Here is a 17,746-nt window from a genome sequence, read left to right as displayed (position 1 = left end):
AGTTTCCTCTCGGTTTTGTGCGCGTCAACTTCGTTGCTTGTTCAACGATTTCAACTTTTACTTTAAATATTTTAAAGTGTGATATAATTTATTTTATACAATTACGTACTTCGTTTGTTGTTTTGTTTTGTTTTGTTTTAGTGGGATTTCGTATGATATTATTGAATTTTTAAATAAATAGGTGAATGTTTTTTTTTTGTCTCTCATAAAATACTCAAATTCGTAAAAATAAGTTGTTTGTGATAATTAACAATAGTTTGATTTATTGATGGATAGATTATAGATTATTTTTATTTTTGTTATAATTTTTGTTTTTAAAAAACTTTCTTTTTTTTTAATTTTTAGTTAGATTTTGAATGAATTTTATAACTGTTACTTAATAAAATCCTTGTCATCTCAAGTATATGGTCAGTATTGCTTATAATTAATTATCCCAAAATATTTATGTCATGTCCTCTATCTATTATTTTGCACAAGAAGTTAAAACTTTTAAATTTAAACATATTAAAAATAAAACATCTCTGTGCCCATAAAATTAATGAATGATTTAAATCCTGTTAGAACTTTTGGTGTATAATTAGTCTATTGTTACGTCGAACTTTCGTGTGTATTATCGATGTTAAATTGACCGAGAGCGTTCGTACACGCATCATTGACATTCTTTACATTTGAATGAACGGAACGGCATCTCAATCTTGTAGCAGGTACCGTGTTGATCATTAATCACCACTAGTTTCTCCAAGGACGTGGGACGGTCTGTTTGATTTTGAATGCATAATAGTACCGTGGTCTTGAGTAGATTTACCTATTAATTTATGACGACAAAAAAGCGTGGAATTAGTACTTGTTGAGTTTACTTATAAGGTTTACTATTACATACACATATACAGCCTTTATTTATTATAATCTTCGTATATATTAATAGCGTGAGCCGATTTTTGTCTTAGTGATTATGGTACGATAGCTGTACACAAAATTTTTGTCTTAGTGATTATGGTACGATAGCTGTACACAAAAGACTACGATTTAACAAAGAATTAATTTTAAAGTGCGAAAAAAATATACTAGACGGGTACAGAGCGGCGCTACGTAAATATAATGTGCTATTAGGAAAAACGAATGTAAAACGTGCGAACAGACGTCATCAGTTTAATTTAAAATTAAATCAAATCAAAACCTGTCATAGATTCAAAATTTGTAAAAATCTGTTGAATTAACGCGAAGTTTCGCGTGCGACCCACTAGTTTCTATAAAACAAGTAACTAGTGAGTTCTTGTATTATTTCGTGAGTGACCAGTGTAACTACAGGTACAAGTGAAATAAAATCTTAGTTCCCAAGGTTGGTGACGCATTGGCAATGTAAGGAATGGTAAATATACGTAACGATGCCGATGTCTATGAGCGACTGTGACCACTTACCATCAGGCAAAGGCAAAGGCTTACCAAATTGTTCGACCACCTGACTTAAAAATAACAAATGATTACCCCCATTCTACCAATTTACAGAAGATTAAAAATGCATGCAATAAGTTATTAGTACTTATTGTATATATATATATGTAACGCCTAGCAACAGATTATATCAGTTTCGTTATAATTAATATTATTATTAACACCAAATTAAGTTGGCTGTCTTCAATTTTAATCACGAACATATGAACTTAATGTCAAATAGAATCAATGTTATGTATTATGATTTAGTTGGATGTCCATATTTATTACGTTTGATAAATTATTATAATAAAAGTAATGATAATAATTGTAATATACCCGAGAGGGAAATGTAAGAATGAATAATTTACGATGTTTCTAACTTTAAAAATATTTACTCTATAGAGTATAAATTTGTATCACTCTGTTTTGCCCTCGTGGAATCCATTATAATAATTGGTGTAAAACACGATGCTGGATTAACAGTAAAGTTATTACGTTTGCGTATCTTTTCATTCTTGATTTCTTATTATATCATAGTATGTAATATATTGAAGCTATTTGTGGACTTAAATATAAAATTCTATACTGAAGATGCTATTTCAATAATAACGAGAGGAATTCGCAAGGAATTTTTCGTGCCTTTTAGAGAATTTTATTTCTTATGTTTGAATTCCGTACGCTGGTGTATGCATAGCATATGCAAATGTACACACGCCTTTATAAATGCTAGTGTAAAATAGAGCCGGTGTCACTCGTGTGACCCGCCGCCACTCGGAATATATTACCGAGAAAACTATTGTATTCGGTTGTGCGCGACGCCAATGGTAGCATTTTTGCCTTCAAACTTTTTGAATGATTACAATAATATGTACGAGTTGACGTTGTTGTTCAGATAATATTATTTTTAATATTTAAAAAATACTCATTACTATAATTTTTTTTTAATTATTATTTATCAATTATAAACTGAAAAATTCTTGTCACAGGTATACTTTATTGTTTAGGTTTTATTATAATAAAAAAAAATGCTTGAAATAGTTTAATTATCCCTTTTGCTTGTTGAAGGTTCTATAATCTATAATCTAGATTCCAGAAGGTTGATTTGATATCGTGTGTGAGTTAGCTAAAGAAAAATAATGGTGTCGTCACTCATTAACGCGATACAGTTTTCGTGGTCGTCTTTAATCTTACTTTTCATCATCAAATTATGACATCTGAAAAGTTTTAACGCTATCACGTCATTCAGTGAAATCGTTTTGTATTGTTTCATCATATCAGACGTTTCGAAAAAGAACTAGCAAATAATTTTTATTTCAAGGGATCGCCATTGTATTAGCTGAGCTAATATGTAGAGAAATGACAGTTTTACAATAAGTGGCACATACGTTCCTCGTCAGTAAAAATATCCATTTATTCCAGAGTCAGCATGGTGGTGGTGCTGAACGGCGTCCTAGCGGACGAGTGTCCGACGTCCGTCCGGGCGTTGTTAGCAGCGCACCCTGGCTATAGAGACGCAGCGGCACAGCTACTGGCGGCCGCGGCGAGGGTCGTTGGCCCGCCTGGTCTGCTATATGTTGGGCAGAGAGAACTGGCGGCCGTTGTTCCTCATGACAGTGAGTTTATAAAATTGACATGTCTATGTCTATAAAATATTGTAACACCATACTACGGTTACTAGTTTTTCCTTTTGAAGTTTATAAACCAATTTTAGTCAAAGAAATTAGCGAAATGATTCCATTTATTGCAAATTCTAATCTCTTGTATAATTTCGTTTTGTTTTCAGAAAACGTTAGTATCATAGGATCAGATGACGCCACATCATGTATTATAGTTGTCGTCAGACACTCAGGTAATGTATTAAATAAACAATATAAAAAAACTTAATTTTTGACGTAAATAACAACAAACTGACTATCAATAAAGTATAAGTGATTTCGTATATCTTATTTAATGAGTGCATGATTATAATTACAAGAAATGAAATAATTCTTGTTGGATTTATTACTGAAATTGAAATAGTGAAACTAAACCAAAGATCGCGGGTTCACATCTGGTTAAGAAATACTGAGTTATCAGTCGCTTGGAGAAACATTCCCGCTATATTCGCTGATTTTGCTAGAGTGGCGTAGTGTAATGAGATACAGCTTTCTTTTTCAGAAGAGAAAAGGCTTTTGCCCGTAGGTCATTTACAGAACATTACTAATTATTATTAAAAAAAAAGTATAAATTATTTATTGCGAAAGTAATAAAAATATATTTAAACATAAAATTATCGTCTATTCCAGGATCAGGTGCAGTATCACTCGCTCATCTAGATGGTTCTGGAACAGCGGAAGCAGCCGCAACTATGGTAGCTCGAGTGCAACAATTAGCCGTAGGATACCCAGAAGGTCGGCTGGAACTGCAGCTCGTCGGTGGATTCACAGATCCGCATCGATATTCAGACGAGCTCTTCGCTAACATCATGTGTACGTAGAGATAATATTTCTCCTATCATAGGAATACAAATATTGATAATGGTTTTGGCAAATGTTTTATAGTTTAAATTTGGTTGATGATATCGACTCATTGGTTAGTGTAAGGGTTTTGAAGTATAATTAGTGGATTAATGGCGTACTTCCAATATTTCTTACATTAAATCTGGTAACCCATATTTCACTTGTCACCCCCAAAATTCTTTTTTTTTTTTGCGTTTCAATTCGCGCTAGGAACGATTACCTTCGTGTATCGGATGTATTTATATCTACTGACAACCACATCTAACTATACCCGACTGGCACTGAAGCAGCTTAATTGAATAATCCCCAAGCATTCTTCTTAAAGAAAAGCTGGTCTTTGTTCGTTAGGAGCTTTCTGCAGGCAGCTAGCTCATGCTTCGAATAGTTACATTTGATTAATTAGTCAGTTAATATATTTAGGCCCTATCTTCATTTACACGCTCGTATTGAGCAATAAATATCTCCGACTATGAGACACGAAGGTCACTCCCGTAACACATCTGTCACGGTGCCAAACGAATGAAGCTAATTATTAGCGGAACGAGACGTGGGCGTTCATTGTTAGGCCCTTATCATGTATGCATTCGACTTTTGAGATGTAATCATGGAATTATTAAATCTCCAAGTCGAAATGGACTGAATGAAATGTTGGATTCTTTGATTTTAACACCTTTTGGCAATGAGTTATTTGTCTTCGAATAGAAGATTTGTGTACAATACAATTTTAATACTTAAAGTTTTGGAGTGAATATCTGACATATTACTTACTAAGTTGCGCCTGCGGCTTTACCCGCCTATGATTGTGAATAATGTCTCGTATGCAGTTTCATGATGATCTTGTTAAGCGTAACAAAGAAACACACATTTGCATTTATAATGTTATTTGGAGTGACGCAAATTTTTCGCACAAAATTATATGTATGTTTATATCGCTATATTAGTTAAATGAAATGATAGGAGTTTATTATTTGTTGATACATATTCTTTTAATTAGTTAACAAATCGTTATTTTACATTCTACGTATATTGGTGGTAGCATTTAGTATTGTTGTTTCGGTTTGAAGGTTAGGTGAACCAGTGTAACTTATGAACTTGGATTAGGTTCACAAGATACATAACAAAAGACATTGGCAATGTAAGGAATATTGAAAAGCTTATTTTTTAAGTCACCAGTAACTATGGGCAATAAGGAAAACTTACCATCAAGTAATCTATTTGCACGTCCGTCTATCTATGCCAAAAAATGCTTACATGTTTCTCAAAGCGTTGGCTAAATTTGTACATACTCTGTTACAGTATCGTTTCACCGTCTCTCCGAAGAAATCGATCTCACCCTCGCTTGCTGCTGCGAGTTGAACACAGCTCTAGGGGGTGGATCTCCGGCTCCCCTCGTCACGGGTGTCGGAGTGGACATTCGTGCTGGTGATCTGTTCCCAGCCAACTTCCCTGATAAGGGACCAGAACAACCCCTTCGCGGTGCTAGACATATTACTGGCGGACTACACTCAGCGCAGGTATATACGAGATTTTCTTTTATTAATGGTTAATTTATTTAGTGATTCATAGCATTATGTTCTCTATGGGTTTAAAAATAGTCAAAATGGATTTATAATCGTGTTAAATTGAAAAGCGAGCTAATTGCTAGCATACCTATATTACGACTACCCAATGTAATTTTGTAGGATAATTTTAATTTATAAATGGACATGCTTGCTTGCTTGGAACGGATAATGACAGAATAATGTTGTAGTGATTGCATTCAACCGACATTATTCAAATTTCGTAAAGAAAATGTCAAATAATAGTTTCTGTCAAGTAAAGTAATATAATACTCGAACGTATAATTACGTTGTACATTGCAGCAAAAGTTAAAGCAACGACATTATTAGTAAGCCTGTCTAGCTTATACTAGGATGTGCCTGTTTTAAACTAATAGTTGTGTTTTTCGATAGATAGATACTTTTCGAATTTATACTGCTTTTGGTGCGTTATGAATAATTATGGAGTGATTTTTATTACGCGTACACAGTGTGACATAAAAACATGTTGAAGATGCCCGCGAAACCGCCACTTAAGTGTTAAGCCGCTTGAAATAGATAATTTTATTACAAATTTGAATGAATGGTGAATGTTTATATTTGTGAGTGAGTATGATAACAGTGTTACAAAATAAATTACGTTTATAATATTATTGTTATTAATTATTTAGGTACATGTAATTAAAAACTATTTTTGATGACGTCGAAGAAGTAGAACTTTTCATGCGCGTACATTTTTTTTACATTGTATCCCACAAACTAAAGAGAAGTTAAAAACGTCAAAGACAATTTTTAAATTTTATTTCTTCACAATTGCCGATTTGAAATTTATGTCGCTAGCATAAACAGACGCTTGTGAAAATTCAACTAACTTGATAAAAATGAAAAAAGTATTTTTTCAAACCGATTAACAATTTGGATCCACCGAGAGTTTTGTAAACTAACTTCTAGCTTATTATAAATTTCTGTATTAATTATATGAAATATAACAAACGTATTAGTCTTAATTTTTTGGTTACCTTGATATATTTTATAATAAAGTGTAAACTAATTCTCTTCATTACTTTGACACAGGTACTGGACATATACGACAATGGCGTAGGCATGTTACGCATCGGCCCATTTAACTACGAGCCTTTACGAGGCGTGGATCTCTGGCTGGAACAGTCCGACGACTTTATACTCCAGCATCTTAGTACCACACCAGCCGTAGAAGGTCCCCACTTCGTTCACAATGTACGTATTGAACTACTAGAATATTTTTGGAACTCGAAAGCCCCAATAGACGTAATATAATGTACAAATATTCGATTGAGAATAGGGCTATAAAAAATCCAACTGACAAGCAACGATCTCATTTAAGAAGCCAAGAAGTCTTTTGTTTTATAATTCACGAGTCTAACTACAATTTGACGAAATTGTAGGAGATTAAAAGAATATTTAATATTTATTCGTGGTTGAGAAATTTGAACACTTATTCCTGACTAAGCATCGCTCACTTCATCAAGCACTTCAACTCACTTCTTATTTCTTCTCACCTATCGTTACGAATCAACTGTTCTCAATATTTTATATTCTAAATAAAAATATTAAATGAGAGAATGTATTTATAGACAGAGATAGAACTACTTTTTTTTTTTCAAATTAATGGTGAAAATTACTCTAATAATCCAAACAGTATTGTTAAACTACTAACCATATCTTACTAATGTACCTTAAATCTATATTTATATTATGTCAAAGTAACATTGTCTCTTACTTATTCACACTTAAACCGCTGAACTTATTTAGATAAAATTTGGTATCGAGATTCACCCCTCGAGTGCGTAAAATGGGGATGACGTTTGTGTGCTATAAATAATTTTTTGAAAAGTTCGCGCTGATAAAGCCGCATGTTCAGCTAGTGGCAATGTAAATGAGTGGTATTAATTGTTCATTATTAAGCAATATGTTTTCTTGCTTCGCATCAATACAAAAATACATACATTACTAAAAGTATATGTTTTTATATAGGTAAACAAAACCTGTTAAATGTTCCACTAATAAAAGGTTTGATTTTCTTTAAGTTTTGGGCTCATTTACGGCACTGCTCTATTGCGTGTTAGTGTTAAATACAAGAGTGTCATGCAGTTTTCCTCACTATGATATCTTTCAATCGTATCATAAATCCAAATCAAGTATATGAACTCAGTTATCTAAATTGGAAACCATGTTTTTGATTTAGATCCAAGTGTTCTATCCCCTGCTATCTCAGCTCTAAGAGGACGCTTGAGCCAATAAAGCTTAAATTTATTTATAAACAGTATATTATATTTTGGAATTATTGCTAATATCTCCTATGTAATTCATATCTTTAGATTTATGCATTGGCACTAGAACTAGCAATTTAAATGTTTCCATTGCCGAAGGTACATTGTACGTCCAATAATATGACGGATAGCAATGTTATTATGTATAAATCCAGAAATATCCGGTTATTTCAATTTGCATAAAATCTACTCCACTATTCCTAATATCTGTCTCTATTTAATTATGTATGATATTTTAGTCAATTAATTCCTCTATTAGAAACTGTATATTGTAATATTTCAAATAATATTATTATCATAGTATATATTTAATTGATGGTAAGGCTTTGTGCCTGGAAGGTATGGCTTTGTGTTTGTCTGGGTAGGTCCCACTCACTCATCAAATCTTCTACCGCCAAACAGCAGTACTCAGTATTGTTGTGTTCCGGTTTGAAGGATGAGTGAGCCAGTGTAACTGCAGGCACAAGGAACATAACACCATGGTTCCCAAGGTTGATGTTATGACGCATAACATTTGTTTCTTTCTGAGTACTTTTCGATTCTTAAATCGCAAAATGTAGTACACCTTTTGTTATTTGAACGGTAAATAAGACTCCACGGATACAAGGGACGTAACATCTAGTTCAGAGCCAATGTCTTAAGGCGGTACTGACTACTTACTATCAGGTGAACTATTTGCTCGACTGCTTATCCATTTAAAATAAAAATCAATGTATACATCTCTTCCAGATTCGTGTTACTCTAAAATTCATCCAGCAACATCCGTTCCCAGCTGTAACAGTGTTCCCGGACAATAGACCTCACTACTACCGGCGTGACGAACAAACCGGTTGCTGGGTTCCTGTACGATTCTAGACCTTATCAATGCGTTTACAGACTAAAATTGAAAGAAGCAGATATAGAATGGTTATGAATGAAAGTAATAAGGAGCTATAGAAGCTGGCGAAATGCATTATATCCTCCTTGTTCTTAACCTTTTTTTTCTTTTGTTTTGTTTTGACGTTTTATTTTATCACATAAGGATTAAAACGATGCGTTGAATAAATTCAAATTTTAAACATATATGTTTCGTTGATTGATTTGCTTAGACAAAAGTTTTGGCGGGAAATACCGAACTAAGCATAAAGGATATATATTGGCATTGACTAAATATTAATTAATAATATATAACTTTTACATTGAAGATATATTTAATAGAAATTACGCCTAATGTGCCGTTGACTTGAAAATATTTTATGCATGTATAGTTATGTGCTAAAACCATATAGAGATGTGCTGACTCGCTCTGCTATTTTGACCTCTAAACTAAACTAATTTAAAGCGACTCTTTCTTTTGTATGATGTTAAGAAAGGATAGCAGGTATTTTAGTTGCATCAAGTTTTTTTAGACACAAAACTAGTACCAGTGCTTTGTTATATCGAGGATAAATTGTAATTATTATTAAAACCTTGTTTAATAACGAGTCTGCATTATAATTGCATTCCATTGTGATAGAGTAAAATAGATACTAATTATGGTATAGCTTAATGACTTGTTTGTAAAGATATATGACACTATTGTTTCATTAATTTATCAAAAGCGAAGACCTTACTTTTGTGTTCTTACTTTGACATTTAAACATAAAATAAATTGATTTATATACAAAATTGAATCCCTATAAATGTTTTTATTTTACTTTGAACCTAAGTAGGCGTAATGATATATTTTATTATTTGTAAAATGTTCACTGGTATTCGGCTATTTTAGCATGATTTTTTAAATAAATATAAATTTTTCAGTTAGTATATTATGTAAATATGTTTTAGAATTTTATTTTAAGTTAAATATAATGTATATTTTGACATATCAACTTGTAATAAGAATGTTTTTAAAATTATTGTCTATAGCTATTACTTCATAAAATATTTTTTCCTGTGTGGTTTTAAATAAAAAAAAAACTTCTTTCTGAAAATAATAATGTATATTTTAAATTATGATTCGAATGTTCTCGATATTCTTTCCTCAAAATAATTATAATTAACAGTATAGATAGAGCATAGTTTTGGGTAATATTAACAGTTAAATAAAACGCTGTAAATATAATAGTTATTTAGAGATATTTAGATAATGGCGTTAATAGTTATTGTTTTGTGAAATATAATGAATATATTGAAAGTTCAATAGTTTTTTTTGCTGTTTTATTTTTTTAATAATAATATTGCATTGACGGTTAAACGTTTTATATAGGCTGTTTTTTTCATGTGTGTATGTGGCACTTGAAAGATCGATGGGTTTAGACTAAAGTGTTTTTAAATATGCATCGACGACCTATAAAATTTTGCCATGATAACTCAGTAACATAAAATTATAGCTTTCGCTCTTCTTCAGAGAGATCGCTTCATTTCTTTCACCTGCATTTAATATAAACCTTTTTATAGCCGTTTTTATTGTATCATAAAATACCTATCTGATTTCAAATTAAAATTCTTTATTAGGCATTACACTTTCTTAATACGAAAAAAAAAATATCTCAGACCTGAGAAGACCTCGCCAAAGGAACTTACCGGTTTTTTTAACAGAAATGTAGGTATACATTCTATAGGAAATATTATGCTATGATATGGGATATGACTTGTTTTTCCTAACTGCCTACAACAGATACTTCATGTACATCTAGGACGTTTTATGCAGTTAGTATTTTTCCTACGTTTTCTGAGATTCTGTTGTTATCATAAAATCATCATTTAAACAAACGTACATTGACGGTTTTGTTTTACTATCCTATTGAAAATTTTTGAATATTTTCAGAGATCCTGTTTCTAAATCTTATTACATTGTCTCACTAGGGAATTATTGACTCTGTGTAGCCGGGTGATAGAAGTAACAAGTTTATGTTTACTCCTTATAATGTTAGTGTAAACATCATCATTTTAGATTATAATTATTTTATGTTTTCGAGATTAGAGAGAGTTATCTTATGAGCCTTATTTAAATAGTTCACTACAAAACTAATAAATTTTATTAATTTTTTTTTTAAATAAATGTTTTATGTTAGTATCTTCCTGTGCTCGCTCTATTGTTACTCCACTAAATAAATTGCATATACATGGCATAAAACATCTTGAACAATGCTTGTTACAAGAAAAAGGTCGTCTATATAACGATGTAATAATATCATAATTCTTATTTCACTTAATTAATCTAATTATCATATTAAAGCACAATTTGATAAAGTTGGCCTTAAGTGAATTTTTCAAAGTGTGATTTTTTTTTCACAGACAATTTGTCTCCCAAAGATATTAGATTGGCAACGGATATATTGAATAAAATTGCACCTAGCATAATTAAAAAAAAAAACAAAGATACAATTTGCCTCTTTGGTGCACCATTGTTTGATGACGGCTAAAATATTTTCGGAAAATATCGACAGATTGGGCATTTTAAATTCATGAGAATTTCAAGATGGTATAAGCTATACGAATAGCTTATACCATCTTGAAACACTGCCTTTTTCTTCTAAAATTAATGTAACATACCTAAGTAAAATGTAAATATCCTTACCAATCAAACCTATGCCATCCTTAAAAAAACTTTTAAAAAAATTCTAAATTTATCTCTTGATGAGTATTCTTGGATTCAAGCTACACTTTTCATTCCATTGGATGGCATCGGCGTGAGGAAAATTTTGCCATTCCGGCCTTTCTTTCTTTGAACATAGCATTTCAGGCCTTTGTTCACAAATTTTAAGATCAAAATCAGTCAAAATCACAAATCTTACTGAAGCGATAAAGATCTGGAAGGTAAAGTGCCTTACATAAAATTGAACAAGTGCCCAAAACCGCGCCAAGCTTCTTGCGTTATCAACTAAAGAGTCAAATCACTGGTTCAATTAATTACCATCTAAAAATATTGGGACACTTTTAGATTTTTTTACTTTTAATGTTTCCGCATATCAATGGTCTCCGACTGGGAACACCGCTGTGCTTTGAGCACAGATGCCCGTGTGGAAAGGAGTTGGACTCTTTCGGTTAACATGGTCTCTCTTGTCTAAGGAGTTCAGGTAGGCTTTTCGCCACGGTTCTCTTAATGACACAATAAAAAGGGCTCTTGCCACCATCGACGTTCCTGCTCTTACTGAGCCTCGTGGAATTAGTTGTGATGATGGTAAGAGGCCTGATGGACTTGGTTCCCTGGGAACGAGGACGAGCCCTTGTGTGGGACGCTACATGCGATGTCCCCGTTGGCCCCGTCTCATATCCGAGAAACAATGTTATGAGCTGGTGCCGCTGCAGAAAAAACTGAAGCAAAAATTAAAGCGATCTAAATATACGTGTTTTATTTCAAATTACTTTTTTGTCCCATTTGCTGTCGAAACTCTTGGCCCTTGAACAAGTGGTGCAAAAAGCTTCATTAAAAGTATACATATAACACCTCGTCTTATTGCCTCACTGGTGACAAGAGGGTGTGTTCGTTTTTTGCCCAGAGAATCGGAGCATTCTTGTCACCATTCCACGCGTTCAGGATTTGTATAGTAACTATTTTTAATTCATATTTGTATATATTTAAGGACTTAATGTAAATGATACAAAGATATTCATATTATAGCAACATTACACTATGGTTTTGAGTTTGACAGATTTACACAACATAACATCATTTGACAGCTGGTTTATAATATCTAGCGATCAAGTGGTCTAAGTTTATTGTTAACTTACTGCTGTTGCATTGTAATCCATTATTGAGTATACGTTGTAAAAGTTATAATTAGGAGAGAAATGGAAAAACAGGCATATACAGAGCAGCCCCCACCTTATTCGGCGACCGTGCCACCACCACCAGGTATTTTTTTCCCTATTGTAAATGTTATTGAAAAGTGACATGAATCACAATACTTTTCTGATAAGCAAGTGTATTATTGCGCCATCCTGAAATAGTTAGTTATATTTTAGTTAACTTTACTATTTAGACAGGACGTGTAGATCTAATAATAAAAAAAGATTCCATGTTTGAAACAACTAAAATTGTTTGACGGAGAATATATAATTGCTTGTAATTAGAAATTGTCAGAAAGTTGCTTGTTTATTTGGATTAAACGTTTTTAAAACAATATTAAGTCAACATGATATCACATCATATAATTTGTTCATATAATTAACTTATTACAATTAATAATATGCTGTTTCGAAAATATAAAATTATTATAATTTATTAACGACCTCGATTATTATTTTAAAAAATATTCGTTTCCCAGAAATAGTTTTATTTTTTTAAAGAACAGTAAAATATAATGAAAATGCTTTTAACTTAGTACAGTAATGAAAAATTAGGATATAGTGCCAATTTTTTTGGAAAAATCCTTAACTATTCTAATAAGATTAAAGTCTTGCTATCCTTTTTTAATTTTATACATTAGAAAGAGTAGCAATTAGTCCAGTTTCAAGTTGGTATGCAATAGAATGTATTGTTCTATTAATTTTTGTCAATTGTAAATGCTTCTCATTTTATCCTAATAACCATATTTTACCTCATAATCACTAGCTTTAAAGGATTGCAGAAGTTCACATTTTCACCAAATTTTATTCGTAAAAGATTTTTCAAAACAAAGATTTTATCATACAAATGAATGTTTTAGAAATCTAGACAAAGTTATTTTTCTGTTATCTAGAAGAGTAGGATTCTTAATCATAGAGTAAACAAATATTCCTAATCAAATGAGAGTTTATTATGTGCATGTTTTCTTGGTTTCTCATCACCAAATACAACAAAAGAACTTTACAAATATCTTTATCATTATTAGCGCACTAAAAATTAATACATATTTGGTAATCAATGTGCGTTTGATAAGAATTCTTTTTTTGCCGACTTTAGCTGAAATTGAAAGCATTGCCTGAGAACAATTAGTGTCTATTTGTGTCATATGACATCTAAAAAAAAGACTCTTTTCTACTTTGCCTGAACATAATATATGGTTATACAGAGAACTTGAACAACCTGATGACATATCTATATTAATAATAATAATTGTTTTAATTTGGAGACTTGACAATGTTGATAATCAACAAAATCTTAGTAATTCTCGCTACTATATTATTTTCTGGTAGTACAAAAGTATAAATGCGAATAATGTTACTTTTATTTACAGTCTGGTTTTTCACACCCTTTTTATATAATATATTATTAGAAAAATAAAACCATTTAAAACTTATATTTGTTTATATTTTTAAACTGTACTCATTAATATGGTTTGTTGTAATATTATTATGGTTTTGTCATTTCAGGGCCACAAGCTTATCCTCACCCACAGCCGCAACCACAACCACAACCTACTCAAGGAGCATTCCCCCCACCTCCACCAGGCTACACACCCTATGGTACAACACCACAAGCAAATGCATATCTACCCAACTATGGTGCAACCAATATAATAATACCACCGGCCATAATAGCAGTTGGTGCTTGTCCTGCCTGTCGAGTAGGTATACTAGAAGATGACTTTACTTGCCTGGGCATTTTATGTGCTATACTCTTCTTTCCTTTGGGTATCTTGTGCTGTCTCGCTTTGAAAAATAGGAGGTGCTCAAATTGTGGTGCTATGTTTGGATAGAATTGGGATACTCTGAAAACATCTCAAAGGCTCCATACTTGAGGATATTGTTTGTGCTGCTTAACATAGAGTTAGTTAAATATTAAGTTTGTACATCTTAATTTATGAATTGTTTATACTCGGAACAACTACACTGTCAATAAATTTTATTATAATTATATATCTACAATAGAAATTCAAGGACAAATATAAAATGTAACTCTATGTTAAAGTGCACAAACATGTATAATGTTAAAAAAATATTACCGTCCAACTTTTCATGTTAGCTAGATTATAAAAAAAAAAAAATGGGTAAAATATTTTTTTATCAAGTAACACTGTCAAATTAAAAAAAAATATGTATGGAGCCAAAAATGTAATCACATCACTTGTTTTCTATCACTGAAAAAAAATATATAAAATTATGTTTTACATATATCAGACCGTCAACCTATTATAAAATTTTCTTTGTTCTCCATTAATAGAAATAATGTACTTAAGAAACAACTTGTACATGTCACACTGCCGGGCAATGACCTCGTTATTTTATGACAACTATTTACATTCAAACATATTTTGTAAATTTATAATCATCAAGGACATTCATCATTCTGCTATAGTTCTAGGAGGTACAGTCAGCAGTAGATTGCCAAAAGCATTTGTAATGGGTCTATGTCATGGAGAAGGTGACAATATCATAAAGTGATTGCTTACTTATTGATATTCTAAGTATAAACAGTAAAGATTCAAAAGTTTTATAATTGCGTTGACGACACAAGATTTAACTGATTGCAAAAATAAAAACTGTTAAATTCTAGAATGTTCAAATTTCTTAAGCTATTAAAAGGTTTTAACATTAATTCGTTTTGTGATATTATATAAAGTATGAATATGTTATCTAAATTGCTGATAGTGATAAACATGTCTAATATGTTTCTATTGTTTGATAGTTAGAAGCATTTATCAAATATGAAGTAGTTTTTCCAAGTTCCTTGTGAGTACTATAATAGTCGGCAAGAGTCGTGAGCACAAATAAGCAGTAGTAGATTTTCGGTCAAATTACGGTAGACAAATGAGAGTCCACTAGACGACAAGCATCGACTGACGGACCAATCGCTTGCAGCCGCGGAACCCCCGACTCCTTTCCTCCAAAGAAACTTAAAAATGTACTGCGCAGGTCAGGATTATGCTCACGACTCATGCCGCTCACTATACATCAATATTATTTTAGAATTCGGTACTCTTCTTACTATCTTTGGTTATAAAATACAAGTTGATTTTACTAATAGTAATTTTTAGTAATACTTGATTGAACTGATATTTTTCATAATCATTCCACATTTAAAAATGAAAATAAAACATTAGTGCCATGACAGAAACAATAATATTAATTGAAATGTGATTATCTCCTTTATTAATACTTATTGCAATCAAATAATATTTTATCGAAGTTATTAAATTCAATTTTGTAAAATATTAAGCAATAATTATAATGTAATTCTTAAAATATTTAATCTGATTATATATAAGAGCTTAAAATTGTGCAAATTTCAGTAAAAAATAACTTTAATGAAAACTACATTTCGATTGACGTCACAATGAGAGTTACTTTTATAGTTCATTTCAAAATCATTTTCAAATAAACTGTATTTTACATAAACAAATGTAAAATTACATTTTATTTCTTTTAATGGACTGTAGTTACATACAGTGTATTTTTATTATGGTGCTAGCAAAGATAATATTGTTATGACGTTACTTTGGGGTCTCACTCGTTTCCATATAAACAGGCAAAATAATAAATATTATATAGTAGCTGTCATATTTAAAACCCTTGAAACGTCCGCCAATAATATATTTGCGGTTAAAACTAGTTAAAACTAATATAGTTGTTTATTTTTTTTAATACATTCATTTGAAGTACCGAACAATTGTGTTGAGAGTACCATAATGAAAAATGGTACATAAATAGCCCCGTCTTGAGCACAACTAGGTGCAAGCGGTGTTCTAAATAAATTAATTTCCCCCTCCAAAATTTTTATAACAGAACTGTGGCGCTTCACCGGTGCAAGACTTTTTTTTGCAACCTCTGAACTCTGTATTAAGACAGGCCCGCACCGATTTATGTTTAAAAAAAAAGATAATGTGGTATCATTTTGTTTTTCAAAATTAAGGCTTTTATTTTGTATTTGTCAGTAGACCAAAATATATTGTAAAACTATTTATGAAATAAAAATTAAATTGTGTCATTGTGAAAGGAGATCTTATGATATTGCATTATGGTTATTCTTAAATTTATTTTTTAAGTTTTCATAGGATGGTAAGGTTTAAAATTAAATGGTAACTTAATCAATTTTTTTACCAAATCGTTTGGAATTTAGGAATAAATATTAATGTTATTACAAAATTGTCATTCTTAGTTTCATTATTATAGAAAATATAAGTTTATATACTACACAATTATTGTTGCCGTATTCATTGATTTATAATAGTTAATAGGAATATTTTAGTCATATCATAAGAGATAATTATATTGTTTATTGTTATAAATGTATTTTATTAGTACGTATATAATATTTTGTTTCTTTGATATATTCGCTAAATAAATAATATGTAAAGTAACAATTGTTTACTTAAAAAGATAAAATAGGTTTATTACATCACTAATAAGTCAAAATTTATTGTCGAAGTAATATATAAATATAAATAACCTTTTAAGAATAATAATTATGAAATATATTTACGTACATAATAATATATATTATATATATTCGTCTAAATAATGGAAAAAATACTAACTTTAAAAAAAATACTGAAGGCTTCATCATTAAATGAAATGATATTTTATAAATTTGTGATATTGTTCGACGTTATAATGACTGTCGTTATTATATCGTTTAACAATTTTATAGTAAACACATATTTTATACAAAATATCGCATCTTTGATGTTGACTGGTGAGGAGTTCCTTTGCCTGGAATGGCCTTTGTCAGGGTGTAGAAACATGTCATGTTTAAAATTGCATTGTCATTGAAACTTAACCTATTAATTAAAATTTCAACTCCTCGGTTCCAATTCAGCTTGCAAGTATTAACCCAAAAAAAAAAACAAACAAACATTGCAAGCTAAATAAAAACTTACAATAAACACTTATGTTTATCTGTGGATATTGATTTATTATCTATGAAATTAGTAAACTATTACTTCGTTTTATCTGTGTGTTAATGTTGTTTAATTGGTCTAAATACTTATTCGAATGTATAAAAAGTAGAAGGTTACAAAATAGCCAAATGCCTTTTATTATAAGAGATGTTATAAGATTACATATATTACTTATTATAACTATTATATTATACAAATATTTCATTTATCAAAGTTACAATTAAATTTGTATTGTAGATTTT

General features: G+C 30.9%; 2 protein-coding genes across 4 annotated transcripts in view; both read left to right on the top strand.

Annotated features, from left to right (window-relative positions):
- The window catches only part of LOC125069175 (protein N-terminal asparagine amidohydrolase), an 81,211-nt gene extending 71,681 nt beyond the window's left edge, over positions 1 to 9,530 (top strand). For 2 of the 3 annotated variants that reach the window (XM_047678573.1, XM_047678572.1), the window contains 6 exons: positions 2,854 to 3,047; positions 3,218 to 3,283; positions 3,720 to 3,902; positions 5,229 to 5,446; positions 6,545 to 6,706; positions 8,509 to 9,530. In XM_047678573.1, coding sequence (XP_047534529.1) covers positions 2,861 to 3,047; positions 3,218 to 3,283; positions 3,720 to 3,902; positions 5,229 to 5,446; positions 6,545 to 6,706; positions 8,509 to 8,634 — 942 coding nt within the window. In that variant the 5' untranslated portion in view covers positions 2,854 to 2,860 and the 3' untranslated portion in view covers positions 8,635 to 9,530. Of the gene's footprint in view, positions 1 to 9; positions 182 to 2,853; positions 3,048 to 3,217; positions 3,284 to 3,719; positions 3,903 to 5,228; positions 5,447 to 6,544; positions 6,707 to 8,508 lie in introns of those variants that run through there. The other variant, XM_047678574.1, reaches the window with a different exon arrangement.
- Positions 9,531 to 12,420: 2,890 nt separating this feature from the next.
- Positions 12,421 to 16,208, top strand: LOC125069470 (brain protein I3-like). Its single transcript, XM_047678974.1, has 2 exons — positions 12,421 to 12,598; positions 14,038 to 16,208. Exons 1-2 carry the CDS (start codon positions 12,535 to 12,537, stop codon positions 14,361 to 14,363), a joined length of 390 nt encoding a protein of 129 aa, XP_047534930.1. The 5' UTR covers positions 12,421 to 12,534; the 3' UTR covers positions 14,364 to 16,208.
- Positions 16,209 to 17,746: the final 1,538 nt, after the last annotated feature.

Source organism: Vanessa atalanta, chromosome 15, assembly GCF_905147765.1.
Source record: "Vanessa atalanta chromosome 15, ilVanAtal1.2, whole genome shotgun sequence".
Taxonomy (NCBI): domain Eukaryota; kingdom Metazoa; phylum Arthropoda; class Insecta; order Lepidoptera; family Nymphalidae; genus Vanessa; species Vanessa atalanta.
This window is presented reverse-complemented; position numbering and strand designations above follow the sequence as displayed.

What these genes read in the sequence shown, in the direction of transcription:
- LOC125069470 (XM_047678974.1), top strand. Translation starts at nt 12,535, where the DNA reads ATGGAAAAACAGGCATATACAGAGCAGCCCCCACCTTATTCGGCGACC. An exon ending in GACCGTGCCACCACCACCAG is followed by an intron (nt 12,599 to 14,037) that starts GTATTTTTTTCC and finishes TTGTCATTTCAG; the next exon opens with GGCCACAAGCTTATCCTCAC.